This window comes from Vulpes vulpes, chromosome 4 (genome assembly GCF_048418805.1).
Source record: "Vulpes vulpes isolate BD-2025 chromosome 4, VulVul3, whole genome shotgun sequence".
In the NCBI taxonomy this organism is placed as follows: domain Eukaryota; kingdom Metazoa; phylum Chordata; class Mammalia; order Carnivora; family Canidae; genus Vulpes; species Vulpes vulpes.
Genome location: NC_132783.1, coordinates 24608662 through 24628067, shown reverse-complemented (window position 1 = coordinate 24628067; position 19406 = coordinate 24608662). Strand labels below are relative to the sequence as shown.

At 38.8% G+C, this 19406-nt stretch overlaps 1 protein-coding gene across 1 annotated transcript in view; it reads right to left on the bottom strand.

Moving 5' to 3' along the window:
• The window catches only part of LOC140598727 (rho GTPase-activating protein 20-like), a 49645-nt gene that overhangs the window by 26367 nt on the left and 3872 nt on the right, over positions 1–19406 (bottom strand). Inside the window, exons 2-6 of the mRNA XM_072757254.1 lie at positions 12237–12546; positions 11132–11299; positions 4013–4162; positions 2209–2250; positions 1489–1573 (exon numbers count right to left, since the gene is read on the bottom strand). Coding sequence (XP_072613355.1) covers positions 1489–1573; positions 2209–2250; positions 4013–4162; positions 11132–11299; positions 12237–12301 — 510 coding nt within the window. The 5' untranslated portion in view covers positions 12302–12546. The remainder of the gene's footprint in view (positions 1–1488; positions 1574–2208; positions 2251–4012; positions 4163–11131; positions 11300–12236; positions 12547–19406) is intronic.

Here is a 19406-nt window from a genome sequence, read left to right as displayed (position 1 = left end):
AATCTGTTTGCAGCAGTTCTGCACAGGGAATGCTAAGAATCATCTTTCTAGGATGAAGTGAAACAGTGCAGTGGGAAACTTGGATCTTTAAGAATGGGTGAAGAACATCAGAAATGTTTATTTCACCAAAACTATACCTCAATAAAGTTGATTTTTAAAAATCTCAAGGTAATTTTCCAAGGAAAGTTCTGAATGTAAACCACTGCCACAATTGATATCAAAGGCAGAGACAAGAATGTGCTCTGCTGCTAGAGAATTCTCTCTCCTTCATGCAGTGCATCTAGCTGGCACTTAACAACAGATCAAACTATTTGCATGGCTTTTGCTTTAGCCAGGAATACCTTTTTTGTTCCACCTTCAAATGCTGTTTTGTGTGATCTAGAGCTACTTCGAACTATAACAACAACCACAAAAAATACCATTTAAAGATACCCAAAGTATCTTGTTCATCACTGTAAATGTCTTGGTTACTGTACTACAATTTCAGAAATCAAATTTTACACACAAAACTGGGCCAATTGGTTTGATTTTTTCCTCCCCACAGTATAAAGAAATTGAAATAGAAATATGCTGATCCCTTAAAAGTGTCATCCCTCTTAGTTCAATTCAATCCTGATATTCCTTGGAACAAAAGACTTTTTGAAACTCCTCTGCATTTGACATAACTACTCAATAAAACACCTGATCCTTAAGTGGATCCTGTACTAGAAAGGAGACATTATTGAGGTCAACTGACAAAATGAGAATGGGAATGGCAGAGTAAAGTATTACGCCAAGGTTAAATTCACTAAAGGTGATAACTGTAGAATATCTTTATTCTTAAGAAATACTTAGGTTTAAGGAAAAAGGGCTATAGTATATGTATGACCCTCAAACATATGTATACACATACATGTAATAGACACAGAGAAAGAAAATAAATGATAAAGCAAATGGAATAAAGTGTTACCAATAGATGAATCTGGATAAAGAGTATACGGGGTGTTTTTTGTATTACTTTTATATTTACAACTTTTCTCTGAGTTTATAGTTATACTAAATGAAATATCTGGAGGGGAAAAAGGACTGTGGAGACAATCCAGACCATTCTGTATGTAAGTGGTGGCCCTTGGAAAAAATGATGGTTCCTTCTAAATCACTGTATTACAAGCCACTATAAGCAATTAGAAGGATCCAGAGAAATGTCATAGACACATAACATCCAATACTCTTTCCTTGCTTAAGCACTGTAGTATGTATTCCTCTTGCTTCATGTTACCTAGGACACAGTTTTTAGGTCTATAAAGAAGTACATGGAGAGGGGGAAAATACATTTTTCCTCATGGCACTTTTCTAAATATTCTCTCTCTCTTCCTACCTTTTGCTCTCTCCTTCCTCTCTCCCCAACTCACTGCTTCCTCCCTCTCTGTGTCTCCACCTCTATCCCATTTTTTCATTCAGTCAGAATTAGGAACTCAGAATTTAATTGTTGGTCTTAAAAATACTTACACAGGCACAGTTCTTGATGTTCTCAGTGAAGATTTTGAGGGGAATGCTTTTTGGCTGCTCCTTCTCTTTGGCTAGCATGATGTACCTAATCCAATTCGATAGTAACCCAAAAGAGAGTAGGATAAATTACCTTACTTTCAAATCAATTTATGTTGATCATATTTTCAACATACTTCGTTATTTTTAAATGCATATAAATAAGCTCAGCAAAAAAAAAAATTGGGGGTTGGAAGGAAACATGCAAAAATATTTCAGGAAAATAAGCTGTGACTAGGAAAACAATAGATCACTCTTGTCATGTGAGATTTGACCAGCAGATCCAGGCACCAAAGCTTTCCTGCCTAGACCGGAGGTCATACTAGCACCTTCAAATGTAGGAATGAGAAGTTGCTTTGAGCATTACTTGGTAGGGTAAACTGCACTTATGGAAATTTAATATATGTTTTGAGAATAATGTTAGCTATAATCATGAGGTTGGAAAGTGGGGGAAGATGAGAGTAATAACCAGAATTTCATAAAAAAAAAAAGCAATATATGGATGTAAAGGAGAGCAGGTTATTTGTAGTAATGGGCAGGGTACAATTAAATAAGAAATCATTGGAGGATAGTGTAACAATTCGTACTAAGGGGAGGGAACATAGTTTGGGGGCACTGCTTTGAAGAGATCTACATTTTTTTCATCATGGGTTAAAGACTTATAATATTACACTGACAAAATACCTTTGAAGGTAAGAACGCCATTTTTCCTTTTGTTCTGAAGAGCTGCAATTTAAAAAATGAGAAGAAAAAAATTGAGGAACGTACGATACTCCTACTAACATATTAAGATCACCACTCCAGACTAAAAATATGAGCAGCCAGTTGTTAAGGGATGTGGATGTGTAAATTGTACTCCCCTTAGAGTGGTTTTGATGGACTCCACTCTTCTGTGAGTGGTATTAAAGCAATGGGAAGTAGATCCTAAAGAGGGAGAAAAGTTGATTTCAAATCTGAAAACTTAATTGTGACTATGTGATGCAAGCTATGAGATCACGGGCATGTTGTTAACCACTCTGATATTTAGTTTCCAGAACTGGAAAGGGGTTAAATTATAGCTCAGAGTGTTCCTGCAGCTGCAAGGGCTATTCAGATATAAAGAATATTACCATTCAAATTAAATCACATTTAAGAAATTTAGCAATTTGATGGAACTGTCTTGGCTCAGAAACAAGAATATCTTTTTTGGAAAAAAACACCTGTAATAGTTTTATTTCCTTATGCATATGGCAGATTGTAATATGTTAAATTAGTTCCTAAAAACCTTATTCTTCATCACTGTGATCTTCTGAGAAAGATCAATCCCCTGACGCAAAATTACTAAAGATTAATATTTTCTCTGCTAAAATTTTCACAGCATTTAATATCCAAAGTTGCAAATGTCTTAAGGCTCATTCACACGTGGACTTATCACTTACCAGCATTCTTTTTTATTGTGGTAAATTACACATAAAAGAAAATTGACCATTAGTGACCTTTACTATATTCATCGTTCTGTGCAACAATCGTGACTGAACATGTTTATCACCCCAAAGCAAACATGTGTCTATTAAGCAGTCACTCTCCCTTCCCTCCTGTCCCTAGCTCCTGTACCACATTTTGTATATTGTTGATAAAAACTTGGTTTCTTCTTTCTTTCTTTCTTTCTTTCTTTCTTTCTTTCTTTCTTTCTTTCTTTCTTTCTTTTGGGACAACTACAACAGAGTGAGGTTCAAGGTCTCCTCTCCAAGATCCTGCCCTCTGATTCCCAGGAGGTATCTGCATGTTTAAATCACCGGAATAGATTTCTTGAGCAAGTACTATTAAAGGGTCCCATTAAATTTGAGAAATTGCTTTTACACTCCCAAGTTAATTCCCTTAACAACAGTATGTAATTATACAAATAAATTGATCATGCCATTGAATACTAGGTTGCCTGAATTGCTGTGTACAGATTATCTTAGTTGGTAACGATCTGAAACAAAATATGATTCCATTGAGGCACTAAACTCAGATTATTCATTTGATTCCATTGAGTAGAGTTTAGTTGTGTAAGACACATTCTTAGGCTGACATGAGGATGGGAATGTGGCTCTCGACCCTGGATATCCTGAGCAGACACCTCTGAGTTTACAGGGATCATGCCACACTTGCATCTCTGTTTGAAACATCCACACCCCAAGCCTCATTCCTGTTTTACGCAGTTGCACTTAACACACTGCTTTCTTCTCCTCACCCCACTCCACCAAAATCTCGCAGGTCATCATAAAGGTAAGACAACAAAATTTGAAAAACCATTGATCAAAACCGAAGGAAATTACTCCAGTAGTTCCCACTATACATTATCTACTTGTTTCCTTGTGGATATAAGCACCTTCTTACGCAGAGTACAAGGCAAAACAAGTGTCATGGGAGGTCAAGAAGTGAGTCACCAGCTTGGTAGACAATAGATTACAATGTTATCCTTTTCAAGCCATGTAGATACAGGACACCAAGGCATCGGTCTTACCTGAAGGTGGCCACGAAGTTCACCGTGGGCCAGCCCAACACAAAGGACCTCCCAGAACGGATGTTGGCATCTCCCACTGTATCCATGCAGTTGGCAATCCACATGGTGTTCAGTGGTATTTTCTTTTTTATCTTAAAGTTTTTCTTATACCTAGAAAGATCCCAAACAAGACCTCTGTTAGTTCATTTCAAAAATGTTATGGGAGCAGCTGTGCTCTTTAGAGACCAGTTCTCACTGCTCCAGGGCAAATCATGTCTCCCGCATCTCTATTACCCTCTGTGCACACACAGAAAATGGTTAGATGGGCCTTTGCAATGTGTGTGTTGAGCAAACTCTGGCTTGGAAACCTGAAAACACTTCCTCTAAAGGCAGCAAATAGCCATATTTTTGAATGGTGAGTATTGAGTAACCACTGTATATTTTAGAGCTTTGTAGGAAAACCATTCATTCATTTTCTATTGCTGGATTTGTTACTTATTACAGATAATTTTTATGGCTAATATTGCAGTTAATTATTCATTTATGACTTGCATACTTCAAAAAGTGTTTGAGGGGCTGAAGAAAGGTACCTGATACATGACTTATAAAAACAGTTATATGCTTTTTTTTTTTTTCCTTAAGAGAGACAAACCAGCGGCACCTGGGTGGCTCTGTCAGTTAAGCATCCAACTCTTGGTTTTGGCTTGGGCCACGACCTCAGGCTCTTGAGATCATGCCCCTGTGTAGGGCTCCCCATTCAATGAGTCGGATTCCTCGCTCCCTCTGCCCTGCCCCCCACTCATGTTTACTCTCTCTCTAAAATAAATAAATAAATAAATAGATAGATAAATAAATAAATAAATAATCTTTTCAAGAGTGTGAGGAAGACAGATGAAATCGAAACAAAAACATAAGCTTGGATCAGAAAGATTTAAAAGTTACTTTCAACGTTAATTTACAAAATATTTTCTAGCCTTTGAAGCATAGGTTATTTTCAATTTCCCTTCTTAAAATTTTGTCCATACCATTTTCCCTTAGATTCTGGCTAAAACAAAAAAATTGTTAGCCTACAGACTGAGCCCAACTGAAAAATCATCCATCCATCCATCCATCCATCCATCTGTCCATCAATCAATCCAAGATCAGTGGTCCGGAGGTCTTATATGTAAGTCATGGATACTTCCCGTTTCTCTGAGGAGTAAGAAGGGGTGAAATGGGTTTTTGATAATTTCTGCCTAATCCTCTTTGACCTCAAAGATGAAAACCACCATTGTTTTATTTTGGCTGATTAATTGATTAATTTGGTTAATTCATAACTTTGACTAGCAGGTGGGCTTGAGATTTAAATAGTTACAAGTCCTATAAGGAATGCCTGGGGAACTTGGATCCTCCACTCTGGAACTCCTTACTATTCAGAAACACATGTGGAAAACACTGAACTAAACTGAGATGAAAGCCACCTCATGTGCAAAAATCCCTATGGCTCCACTGATTCATGGAACAATTAGAGCTAAACTCTTCAGTGGGATTTATGAAATAAAAAAAATCTTTTAGGAAGCCCACTTGAAGGATAATCTAGATTCAAACTTAGGACACAATGAATATAAATATGATGGATACCAACATCTTTCCACATTTTTTTATTTCAACATTACACCCAAGTGCCTGTATCTCTGTGCTTGAAGATTTTTATGGAACATAGTCAATTAACAGATAAAATCATTTTTCTAGATAGTAATTCCAAAGGCATTGTCACGTCAAAAATATATGGCCAAGGGGAATGATAGACAGGTATCTGCTTGTTCTTACACATTTTTTTCTTTCTAATATAGGTATCTGTGTATATACAGACCCCTAAGATCCTGTGTGGAAACTTCCAAATACATTGACCTGGAAAAATCCATCCAATAACCTTAGTTCAATAAGGCACCAGGATTAGTTGAACCAAGGAATTTTCCTAGAGCCCAGTGTGTGGTTTCTACTCTCCTACAACGTTTTGAACACTTATCATATGCCAAGCTCTGTTCTAAATATTTTATAAATATAAATATAAAAAATTTAATCCTCAAGCAACTACACTAGATGGTCTCTATTAGCTCCATTTTACAAATAAGGAAACTCACAGAAAGTTTAAATAAATTGTCAAATGCAGGAGACAGGGTTTGAACCCAGACAGCCTAACTCCTAAGCCCATGTTTGTAACCACTTGACCGTGAAGTAACCTTTTCATCTTTCCTACCCTCATCCTCATTTCTGTCCCCAGAGCCATCAGGCTTTCTTGTGGGATTTACACTGGGAGTGAGAGGATAAATCTCAAGGCATTATATCAATAAAACCAGTTGCTAGCTTGGAAATATTTACAACGTGTACAACAAAGCTTTATACTTCAATAGATTCTTCTAATGTCTTACTGTGTTTCTTTACTCTCAATCACTGACCCAATTGGATTATCTCAGCAGAAATTAGAAAGTGTTAATCTACTGTAAACTGACTCAAGAAGAAGAGGAGGAGAACTGCAGTTTTTATTTCTAAAAATAGTCATTTATTATAGTTGTATTAACATGATGTCCTTCTTGCTTTCCACTACCTTAATCTTTATGCCAGAAAGTAAGCCCCAGTGAACTGTGGAGTTTTGCAGGATTCTAGGGAGATTTCCTCTGTTCCAAGATAGAGGCATTCTCTTACAAATGTTGGGAGAAGGGGTCATAGTCTATTCTGTAACTATTCGTCATTTCACCGACAGTGAGTTAATAGTCATCTTCATCTTTTGACCAAATTAAATTCATTTTTTATTTCATTTCTACATTCCTTAATAACTAATGATGAGGAATGTGATGTTTAAAAAGGGTGAGATCTAAGTTCAGTCCCTTTTTCTAAATTATTCACGGGTCTCTACTAGTACAAATACCTTAATATTTTATCAAATAGATACTATTCTCTCTTTTTTAAAGATTTCATTTATTTATTCATGAGAGACACACACAGAGAGAGAAGGCAAAGACATAGGCAGAGGGAAAAGCAGGCTCCCTCTGGGGAGCCTGGTGGGGGACTTGATCCCAGGACCCCGGGATCATGACCTAAGCCAAAGGCAGACACTCAACCACTGAGTCACCCAAGGGCCCCAAGTAGATACTGTTCTTAAAAATAAAATAATTTTTATTTCAATTTTTAAAGTACTTTAAAGTACTTTAATTTTTAAAGTAATTTTTATTTGAAAAATAACTTATTTAGCATTCTAATGAATATCAAAAGTGATAAGGAAGGTTCCATTTGACTTCAATTCTTGCGAACACAACTTTCTAGTGTATGAAAGAAGTGACAAAAATCCCCAAACAATTTTCACTATTATTAACATCTTGTACAACTAGAGAAATAGAATTTCTTTGTGAAGAAACAAACATTTAATTCCCCTCATTGTTACACACAAGCCAAAATTCACTAATTCTGACCGAAAAATTGGTAGAAATTAATCAACTATTTATTCAACTTCTGTTAAATTCTGTAGTGTCAACCTAAAGATGAGAGAGTCTCCAGCTGAAGCCTGAGGGTGAGCTGAGGTAAAATGGAACCTGGGTCACCCTACCCCCTTTTTATTGCTAATTGGAAAAATTAGGCACTAAACTCAGATTATTCATTTGAATAGATTGATTGAGGGTATTGATTCCTCCATGTAAGACCAAGGCATGACAGGGATTAAATATGTTGGTTACTTCAGGGGCTATTTCTTTTTAGTTTTTCCTTCTAGAAAAAAAGGTAAATTTTTTCATATTAACAGTGATCATAAATATACCCAAATATTTACTATGGGAATGATCTCATAGTAGTTTTCTAAAGATTGTGGCAGGCATTAAGTGCTGCCTGCTACTGCTATGGATGAAATGGTGTCTCCCTCCCACTGCTTTCCTGCCTTCTTACCATAAAGCCCTCTCTGCCAATATCATCATGTTTGGAGATAGAGCTTTTGAAGGTAATTAAGTTTAAATGGGATCATCAAGGTAAGGTCCTAATCCAGTAAGATGGATGGTCTTGTGAGAAGTGGGAGAGATCTGTATGTGTGTACATACATGCATTGAGGTAATGCCTTGGGGCACACAGTGAGAAGGCAGCCACGTGCAAGCAGAAAAAGAGCTCTCACCAGAACCTGACCATGATGATATCTCGAACTCGGAATTCTAAAATCTGTGTTCTCTCTATATCAAAGACCTTGGCTTAAATATGAAACTCAAATGCCTGTGATCACTTACATTTTCTAATATTACCAATGTATAATATAAAGTATATAAGATAAACTTTTGGGAACCGAGTCCCTTTCAAAGAGCATTAACAAATAAATTGATAAAGATTTTGTCATATAAAAACCCTTGAGTAGACATAAGGACATATCTCAAAAGCAATATGTGAAAGATGAAAAATGTTCAACTTGTTTTGTCTTAAAGAACTATTCGAAATAAAAATTCAGCCCTTCAATAGAGGCAACTCTCTAGTGGAAAAACAACACTATCTTTATATAAAAATCTTTTTAGCAGAATATTGTAGGCTCTGTAAAACCCGCTGAGAGGTAGGCAGCACCCAGGACAAGAAATAGTTCTGGTAAGAAAAGGAAAGTCTTCTCCTCTCCCTAAAGGCTATAATACTTACAAAGATGAAAAAAAAAAGAAGAACATATTCCCCTTACAAATTGAATATGAGTGGTCTGCAAGGTCCTAACAACCAGGAAATGAGTTTGCTATTTGTTAGCATGTCTCTTGGGCTAAGGATGGAAGGGTACAACATGGTATGCGAGGAAGAACATGGCCTTGTGATGAAGGCAGGCCTGGGTTGGAATCTCTTGCATGATTTCCCTATGTATGACTGGACCATTTCTGAGACTTCCTCTGTCCCCATTTTCATCTCTGCCCCCTGTTGATGATAAAAAATATGGGCCTTGGAGTGCTGTGAGAAAAATTTTCTTTATGCATGAGAGATACACAGAGAAAGGCAGAGACATAGGCAGAGGGTGAAGCAGGCTCCCTGTGGGGAACCTGATGTGGGACACGATCCCAGGACCCAGGGATCACGACCTGAGCCAAAGGCAGATGCTCAATCACTGAGAAACCCAGGTGGGTGAGGCATCTGTGATGTTCCTAGTGTGGTTCCCAGCATGCATCCCGCATATTTTGGTCTCCCATACTCACTTTGGTTAAATAAAGAGAATGGTAACTAGTCTGCATTTTTAAAATAATGACATGGGCCTCTATCAAGAGGAAGAGAGTCTTTCATATGGACCTCATGCCAAGGCCTGGACATCCTTTTTCTCTTTGGCCTCCTTATGACATCACCACCCTCGAAGTTACATCTATGGGCAATTTCCCTAGTCTCAAATATATTTTACTACTATCTTTGCCTCTGATTTTTTGATAGCTATATTTCCTTCATTTTTCAATTCGCTAAGCGTTCTGATCTATTTGTTACCAAGCAGACTGGAGTTAGTTGTTCACTCAATGTAAAGGAAGGGTTGCTTTCAATAGTGAAAGAATCTAGGTGTTCATGGAATGTTGTATGAAATTCAGGAAAAAAGAGAGAATAGAAATGGTAGCACCACATAGTGAATAAAAGCCTGTGCTTTGAAATAAATAGACCTGATTTCAAATGTAGACTCTGTCCATTACTAATATGGTAACCTGGGCAGATCCATTAGACCTCTGAGCATCAAGGTTCTCCAATATAAAAATACTCCCATCTCACAGGGTCGTTGTAAGGTTGGACAAAATTAGGTACATAAAGTTTTTTAGCATAGTATCTGACATGTAGTAAGCCCCTGATAAATTACTATTAATGTAACTCAGATGAGTATAGCATTTTGCCAAATTATTACTAGCATGTCTTACCTATGACATGGCATAACTGGGATCTAGGGTGAAAGCAGTAAAAAAAAGAGGGAGTTAGTTTTTTCGCAAGACCATAGCTTCTTGATATTTTGTTTGTGGGAGTGTTCTTTGTCTTCCATGTTTTGTGAATAATGCAAACAGAGATGGAGTAAGTAAACAGGTGACCTTCCATGAACTGCTCCCAGACGTTTATTGAGCAATCATCATGTTCTAGACTGGATATTCGATGCATTTGTGTTCAGGGTTGAGAGGAAAGTGCACACAGTCGATTCTTTCTCCTAGATTCCATCTATCTGCTCCATCTTTTTTTTTTTAAAGATTTATGTATTTATTCATGAGAAACACAGAGAGTAGAGAGAGAAGTAGAGACACAGGCAGAGAGAGAAGCAGGCTCCCTGCAGAGAGCCTGATGTGGGACTCAATCCTGGGTCTCCAGGATCACGCCCTGAGCTAAAGGCAAAGATAAACCCCTGAGCCACCCGGGTTAACCTGCTCCATCTTTCCTTTTTACTAAACTGCTAAGATAGAGCCCTGATACCATCCATCAGGACTATGGCCTCCCCTAACTACTCTCCCTGCTTCCACTCTTGCTTACCCATCCATCTATTATCTAGCAACAGTCAGAAAAATTTGCTAGAAATATAAATCAGATTTGGTCAGTCCCCTAGTTAAAAATCCTTTGGCAAAATATTTCCACTTTTTTACCATGGCCTGTGAAGACCCTGTGTGACTAGACCCCTGAGCATAGTATCATATCTGATAGCATGGCCTATGCTCTGGGCTCTAGTCAAATCAGGCTTCCCTGAGCCCCTCTCTCTGAGGGGTCAGATTGTACCCACGTAGGCCTGCAAGTCCCTCAGCCTCGACGGCTCAGGCACATTGTCTGGGAATGTGGCTGCTTCTCTTCTCATAGATTTGGTTTTAATGCTCCACCTCAGAGAAGCCCTCCTAGACTATTTCTCTCTAACACGTTCCCACCCTCTCCGCACAGCCCCCTATCCACCTTCTATCAGCAGCACTAATCATTATCATTCCCCCTCTTATTTTGCCATTTGTAAGTCCCAGGCAGGAGAGACATTGGCCTGTCACATTGGCAATTGTATTTGCTGCAGGGACATGACACAAAACAAGACCTCCAGAAGTACTCATGGAATGAAGGATTCAAGCATTGGCAAACACAAAAGGGAAAAAATGTAATGTTTTCGTATAGTAAGGGTTAATGGGAATGCAATTTTTTGGAGAATCACAAGAGCACGAAACATGGTACACCTACTTGGTATTAGACATCAGTAATAAATCGCTGTACAAGAAAAGCTGCCACTTCTTCCTCCTCCAGCCTTTCTTGAGCTCAACGGGACCATGGATGAGCAGGGTACGAGTGGCACCCTCAGATGATGTAGTGCTTTCGCTGTGGGTGTCCACCTCCACAGACGAGCTCTTCCTACAACACATCAAACACAGAGCAGCTAGTTACTGGTCAAATACACAATATAGTTTAATGCCAAGTTTCAAGGTTCACACAACACTAAAATGTAGTCTCAACCCCCAAAGCAGAGCTCCAGAGCTCAGAATCAGGGATTCCTGAGTTACCGAAAGCTATAGAAAGTGGTGAGGTCACTTGGGAAACTGATGCAGAGGGAGGACAGTTTCAAGGACAAAGCCCTTGGGCCTGCCAATACTTAGAGGTGTGGTGGAGAAAGCAGCAAAGCTCATTGTGAGCCATTAGGTAGGCAAAAGCCAAGAAGCCAAAGGTAGAGCACATTACAAGAAGGTGAATGAACAACAACAATAAACAGGACAACTTGTGGCCTAATATAAAATAAAACAACGTGTGAAGAATCAATTACAAATTGCTTTTATGTTAAGATAAAATGAAGATAACTGAAGATCCTGGAAGTTGACCCCCATCTTATCTAATTCAATATTCAAAATTGGGGTAAAAATTCTCAAAGATCAGCAAAAATATTGGAAACCTCAGAAAGTTTCTGAACACAAGAGTTTAGCTATTACTTGGCTGAGCTCTGACAGGAATTCCTGGTCAAAATAGGTACTAAAACAACACAATTGAACAGAATGTAAAAATTCTTTCATAACTAGGACAGGTATTTTCATAGACCCACTGAAAATTCTGTCTCATGGAGAGAGAGAGTTGGCTCTCTCGTGGAGCCAAGAAAGTGTCTCCGCCTCCCCCAAGGATGTATAAAGCCTGCTCCCTTCTGCTCAGCAGCACTGAATCTTAAGAACAGGAGCAGCTTTTCAGGAAGCTGGTGCTGAAGTGACTACTTAGTTTCTATGTATTAGAGGAAACAAAAGAAAACAACAGTTCCTGTTATTGCCGGTCTGTTTGGATGATCAGAAATAGTGTATCAGAAGACTACCTCATGCGCTGAAGCCTTGAATGACCACCTGTGAGCTCAGCATGCTTTCTGATTGACGGGAACATCCTTTTCTCTTCAATTCGTGGGACGGGAAATCAAGGGAGTCTACAGCACTTGGCAGAGTACTGTCAACTGCTTGAAGCCTCAAGATTCCGCAGCGGTCCGCGGTCACTGCCATTATGATGTCACAGATTCAAAGCTCATGCTGTAACTGCCAAACTGACATACTGGTTTCCTTTTCTTGGCCTCCAAGTTTTGATTTTTTAAAAGTAATCATTTTATTTTGAGATAACTGTAGATTCGTTTGCAGCTATAAGAAATAACACAGGGAGATGACATCAGTTTTTTTTACAGATGGAGTCTTCCAGAGACACTTCCATCACCACAAGGGTCCTTCCTATTCCCCATTTACAACCACACAAATTTCTTTCCCCCTCCACCACCTCCTTAATCCCGGGCAATCACAAAATCTGTTCTCCATGTGTAAAAGGTTGCCATGTCAAGAATGTTATACAGATGGGATCACATAGTTTATGACATTTGGGGATTTGCTTTTTCCCATTTGGTGTAACTGGAGATTCATCTAGATGGCTGCAAGGATTCACAGTTCATTTCTTGGTGTCCCATAGTAGTACATCATGATATGGATGTATCACAGTTTGCGTAACTACCTGATGGAGTTCGAAGTGTCTGCAGGTTTTGGCTGTCACTAATAAAGCTACTATAAACATCTGTGTACAGGTTTTTGTGTCAGTGTGAAGTCTTCACTTCTCTGGGCTAAATGCCCAGGACGGGAAGAGCCAGGTCATATGCTAGCTATTTTGTTGATGTTGTTGTTGTTGTTGTTGTTGTTGTTGTTGTTGTTTTTATAGTTTTTTCTTAGGAACTGTCCAACTGGTTTCCAGAATGGCTGTGCCATTTCACATTCCCCCCAGTACTGTATGAGTCATTCAGTTTCCCCTCATCCACACGAGCTTTTGGTGTTGGCATTTTTTATTTTAGCTATTCTGATAGCTGTGTAGTGTGATATCTCACTGTGGATTTCACTTGCATTTCCCAAATGGTTAGTGATACTAACCATTGATTTGCCACCTGGACATCTTCAGTGTCCAAGCACCTACAGGAGCCTGTTAAAAACATGTTACATGAAGACAGTGTTCCCTTTCCACTAGGAAACTGATGATTTTACAGATGACGAGGCTCCTGCGCATACAGGTTGGGCTCTGAATCCAAGCAGCCGTGACGTAACATGAAGGATTCAAATCCAGCTGACTCAGGAGTTCACGCAGCTTCCTGTGAGGACCCCCCACCCCCACTCTTCCCACATGGACAGTGTCTTTCTTTGACAACTGTGGAGGACTGAAATTTGATCCTACAGACAAAGTTTGTGGTTTCTCTTACAGGCTCCTGTAACAGGCATGTGAAAACCTATCTTTTATGCCCCACTAGACTCTAGGGACCTCAAGGAAGGAGTCTATGTCTGATTTATCATTAAATTCTCACAAACATTGACGCATCAGAGGAATCAAAAAATTCTGTATTGAACAAGTGAATGAAATAGTTTTCTGGCAGGGATGGACAGGGGAAAAGGCATGACATAAAATAGTCTTATTTACTTTATTCATTCAACGGATAGTGTTTGAACCTGTACTAGGAGAAAGGCACTTGATAGGTCTGGGCAACAGGGAGCCAGGCCCAAGTCTCACAAAACCAGGATTTAAGTGAGGAGGGGGGAAGACAGATATTAAACAGAGAATGCCATCAAGAACTGCCTAACACAGCCTCTGGGAAGTACTGCAGAGGAAAATTAAAGAGTGAGATGAGAAATTTAGAGAGGGACTTGACACCTGATTTCAATTATGGAGAGGAAGACTTCTTTGACGAGCTCATTTGAAATGACCTTTAAAGAATGACTTGGGACTACACAGAAGAGAGAAAGAGGAAGAAAAGGGGAAGGGAGGGAAGATACATTTGTCAGTTGAAGGGACAGAATGTGACTAACTGATGTTTCAGAAACATGGAAGACTTTGCTGGATTGGAGACACAGGCAGAAGGTACAGGAGAGTGAAATCGGCCTGTAAATTAGGTAGAGGTGAGAGCACAAGTCCTGGTAGTCCTTTTAGACTTTATTAAGGCTTCTCATCTTAAAACCAAACTAACACAGAAGTGGCATGTAGATAGTGGCCTCCAGGCTTCAAACCACTTTTATTAATTTTTTATTATTTATTTTTTAAAATAAGTTGATTTTTTATTGGTGTTCAATTTACCAACATACAGAATAACTATTTTATGTATTTGAGAGAGAGAGAGAGAGAAAGAGACAGTGCATGGGCACAAGAGGGGGGGCAGAGAAAGAAAGAGAGAGAGAGAGAGAGAGAGAGAGAGAAAGAAGCACAAATGGTGCTGAGTATGGAGTCTGACCTGGGGCTCTGTCTCATGATCCTGAGATCATAACCCTGAGCGGAAATCAAGAGTCAGAAACTTAACCAAGTAAGCCACCAGGCGCCCCTTCTCACCACTTTTAAAGGACAAGTGCTAGTCTGGCCATGCTTGACTGTATTCAGAACCATGGAGGCTCATTGGGCAACACTTTCTGGCCTCCCATCAAGCACCTGTCAAAATCTATTTCAGGTAAAAAATAATCTATTTCAGGTAAAAAAATATAGGCAGACTTCTCTCTGCACCTTCCCCAATTCTCAGAATATGTCCCATTCTCTGCGTCTCCCTTCAGAGAGGTTAGAGATTTAGAGGCCAGGAAAACTTCTCTCCTTTTAGAATCTCGTCCTGTTGATCAATTCTGATATGCATCAGACTCACTTGGGAGGCTTTTCAGGCACTCATTCTGAAACTGCCTCCCCCAGAGCTTCTGATTCATCAGATCTGGAAAAAGCTCTTTGAGTGATTCTTACATGTAACCAGGATGGTGAGTCACTGGTTTTAAGGAATTAATTGAGAAAGATACAGTTTTTGATAGCATCTTCTCCTTGTAGTAAAGCAAAGGAGAGAAAAGTTTGCCTGAGAAAGCTAAAGGGAGCTTTCTTTTACCATGTCACAGTTACCTTTGCAGTAATAAAGCTTAATTTCTTCCATAATACCATTGTGATTTATTTTAATTTGATGAATGAGCTCTAAAGAGAATAATAATGATGGGGTCTGTTTTCTTTTTTCAAGACTTTATTTATGTATTTATTCATGAGAGACACAGAATGAGAGAGAGAGAGAGAGAGGCAGAGACACAGGCAGAGGGAGAAGCAGGCTCCATGCAGGGAGCCTGACGTGGGACTCCATCCTGGGTCTCCAGGATCATGCCCTGGGCTGAAGGCAGCGCTAAACCACTGAGCCACCTGGGCTGCCCGGGTCTGTTTTCATCTATTTCACCGAACACCTATGTTTTCACCCTAAATATCAAATAGAAGAGATACTGTAAGGTGATCTTTATGCCCATAATACCGTATTATTGATCTATTGTCCATTTTTGTCAATACCATACTGTTTTGATTATTACAGCTTTGTAATATATCTTGTAATCTGGGACTGTGATACCTCCAGTTTTTTTCTTTTTCAAGATTGCTTTGGCTATTTGGGGTCTTTTGTGGTTCCATACATCCTTACGAATTACTTGTTTTAGTTCTGCGAAAAATACTATTAGTACTTTGATAGGGATTCCATCAAATCTGTAGATCATTTTGAGTATGGAACATTTTATTAATACTTGTTCTCTCATCAATAAGCATGGAATATTTTTCCATTTGTGTTGTCTTCAATTTTTTTCACCAATGTTTTATAGTTTTTCAGTGTGTATATATATATATAGGTCTTTCACTTCCTTGTTTAAGCTTATTTCTAGGTATCTTATTATTTTTGGTACAATTGTTAATGGGACTGTTTCTTAATTTCTTTTTTTGCTCTTCATTATTAGTGTATAGAAATGCAGTGGATTTCTGTATATTGGTTTGTATCCTGTGACTTTCCTGAACTCATTTATCAGTTCTAGTCCGTTTCTGGTAGAATCCTGAGGGTTTTCTACATATAGTATCATGGCACTTGCAAATAGTGAAAGTTTTACATCTTCCTTACCCATTTGGATGCCATTTATTGCTTTTTCTTGTCTGATTGCTGGGGCTAGGACTTCCAGTACTATGCTAAATAAAAGTAGTGAGAGTGGAAATCCTTGTTTTGTTCTTGACCTTGGGGAAAAGCTCTCACTTTTTCACCATTGAGTATGACATTAGCTGTAGTTTTTTCACATATGGTCTTCATTCTGTTGAGGTATGTTCCCTCTAAACCTACTTTGTTGAGTTTGTATCATGAATGGATGTTGTACTTTTAAATGCTTTTCTGCACCTATTAAAATGATCATCGTTTTTACCCTTCTCTTGTTGATGAGATGTATTATGTTAATGGATTTGTGAATATTGAATCACATTTGCATACTAAGAATAAATCCCACTTGATCATGGTAAATGACTTTTTTAATGTATTGGTGGATTTGGTTGGCTAATACTTTGTTGAGGATTTTTGCATGTATGTTAATCAGAGATATTGGCCTGTAGTTCTCTCTCTCTCTCTCTCTCTTTCTCTCTCTCTCTCTCTCTGTAGTGTCTTCATCTGGTTTTGATATCAGGGTAATGCTGCCTTCACAGAATACATAGAAGCTTTCATTCTTTGTTTTTTGAAGTAGTTTGAGAAAAGTAGGTGTTAACTCTTCTTTATATGTTTGGTAAAAAAAAATTTTAAGTATTTTATTTATTTATCCATGACAGAAAAAGACAGAGGCAGAGACAGAGGCAGAAGGAGAAGCAAGATCTACTCAAGGAGCCCGATGTAGGCCTCAATCCCAGGACTCTAGGATCACAACCTAAAGGCAGATGATCAACTGTTGAACCACCCAGGCGTCCCTACATGTTTGCTGAAATTTACCTATGAAGCCATCTGGTCCTGTACTTTTGTTTTCTTGGGAGTTTTTTTATTACTGATTTGATTTCACTGCTGATAATCAGTCTTTCAAATTTTGTATTTTTTCCCAACTCAGCATTGAGATGTTATATGTTTCTAGGAATTTATCCATTTCTTCTAGGTTGCCCAATGACTTTGCATATAATTTTTTCATAATATTCTCTTAAAATCCTTTATATTTTTGTGGTATTGTTTGTTATTTCTCCTCTTTCATTTCTTTTTTTAAATAAATTTATTTTTATTGGTGTTCAATTTGCCAACATACAGAATAACACCCAGTGCTCATCCTGTCAAGTGCCCCCCTCAGTGCCCACCACCGAGTCACCCCCACCCCCCGACCACCTCCCCTTCCACCACCCCTATTCATTTCCCAGGGTTAGGAGTCTTCATGTTCTGCCTCCCTTTCTGATATTTCCTACCCATTTCTACTCCGTTCCATCCTAGTCCCTTTCACTGTTATTTATATTCCCCAAATGAATGAGACCATACAATGTTTGTCCTTCTCCAATTGACTTATTTCACTCAGCATAATACCCTCCAGTTCCATCCACGTCGAAGCAAATGGTGGGTATCTGTCATTTCTAATGGCTGAGTAGTATTCCATTGTATATATAAACCACATCTTCTTTATCCATTCATCTTTCGATGGACACCGAGGCTCCTTCCACAGTTTGGCTATTGTGGACATTGCTGCTAGAAACATCGGGGTGCAGGTGTCCCGGCATTTCATTCCATCTGCATCTTTGAGGTAAATCCCAGCAGCGCAATTGCTGGGTCGTAGGGCAGGTCTATTTTTAACTCTTTGAGGAACCTCCACACAGTTTTCCAGAGTGGCTTCACCATTTCACATTCCCACCAACAGTGTAAGAGGGTTCCCCTTTCTCCTCATCCTCTCCAACATTTGTGGTTTCCTGCCTTGTTAATTTTCCCCATTCTCACTGGTGTGAGGTGGTATCTCATTGTGGTTTTGATTTGTATTTCCCTGATGGCGAGTGATGCAGAGCATTTTCTCATGTGCTTGTTGGCCATGTCTATGTCTTCCTCTGTGAGAATTCTCAGGTTGTACTACAAAGCTGTGGTCATCAAGACAGTGTGGTACTGGCACAAAAACAGACACATAGATCAATGGAACAGAATAGAGAATCTAGAAGTGGACCCTCAACTTTATGGTCAACTAATATTCGATAAAGGAGGAAAGACTATCCACTGGAAGAAAGACAGTCTCTTCAATTAATGGTGCTGGGAAAATTGGACATCCACAAGCAGAAGAATGAAACTAGACCAATCTCTTGTACCATACACAAAGATAAACTCAAAATGAATGAAAGATCTAAATGTGAGACAAGATTCCATCAAAATCCTAGAGGAGAACACAGGCAACACCCTTTTTGAACTCGGCCACAGTGGCTTCTTGCAAGATACATCCACGAAGGCAAAAGAAACAAAAGCAGAAATGAACTGTTGGGACTTCATCAAGATAAGAAGCTTTTGCACAGCAAAGGATACAGTCAACAAAACTAAAAGACAACCTACAGAGTGGGAGAAGATATTTGCAAATGACGTATCAGATAATGACAGGAAATTTGCATCAGCTCTCAATGTGGGTAGGAGACTCCTGATACTTTACAGAACGAGATCTTAGGTTTTAGACAGGCTGGGAGTAAGAGTCAGGACGGTGAAAGTCTAATGATTCCCCTCCTAATGTCCAGTGGTTCACATCTCTTTGATAGATACCAGGCTATGAATTTGTGGCTAAACATTTCCACTGCCTTCTAAGCTTGATACCCATCCTGGATCAGTATTATGAGTAATTTCTATCCTGATTCTGGCACTCTGGATTTTCTACTACCACTAATTGATCTCTATAAAGAGGGAAAAAAGGGAAGCCCAGGCCTTGGCAGTTAAGTGTTCACGCCGCTACCCTTTGCTGCCCTCTACTGACCATATCTGGAAATTACTTTTAACCTTCCAGGTCCTTGTCCCAAAGGAGATAGAGATACTGCAGTGAGTGAAACCAGGCACACAAAATTTGAGATGCATCAAAAAACTAAGTAAAGAAGATATGATATTTTAATGTAATATTTTTAGAAGTCAATTTTCAAAAAATACATGATGAACAAAATACCGAAATGTACCCTAAAACAGTACTACTAGCTTATATGTACAAAGACCCTGCCATCCATTTTTCATTCAAGAAAAAGGTCTAATACCACA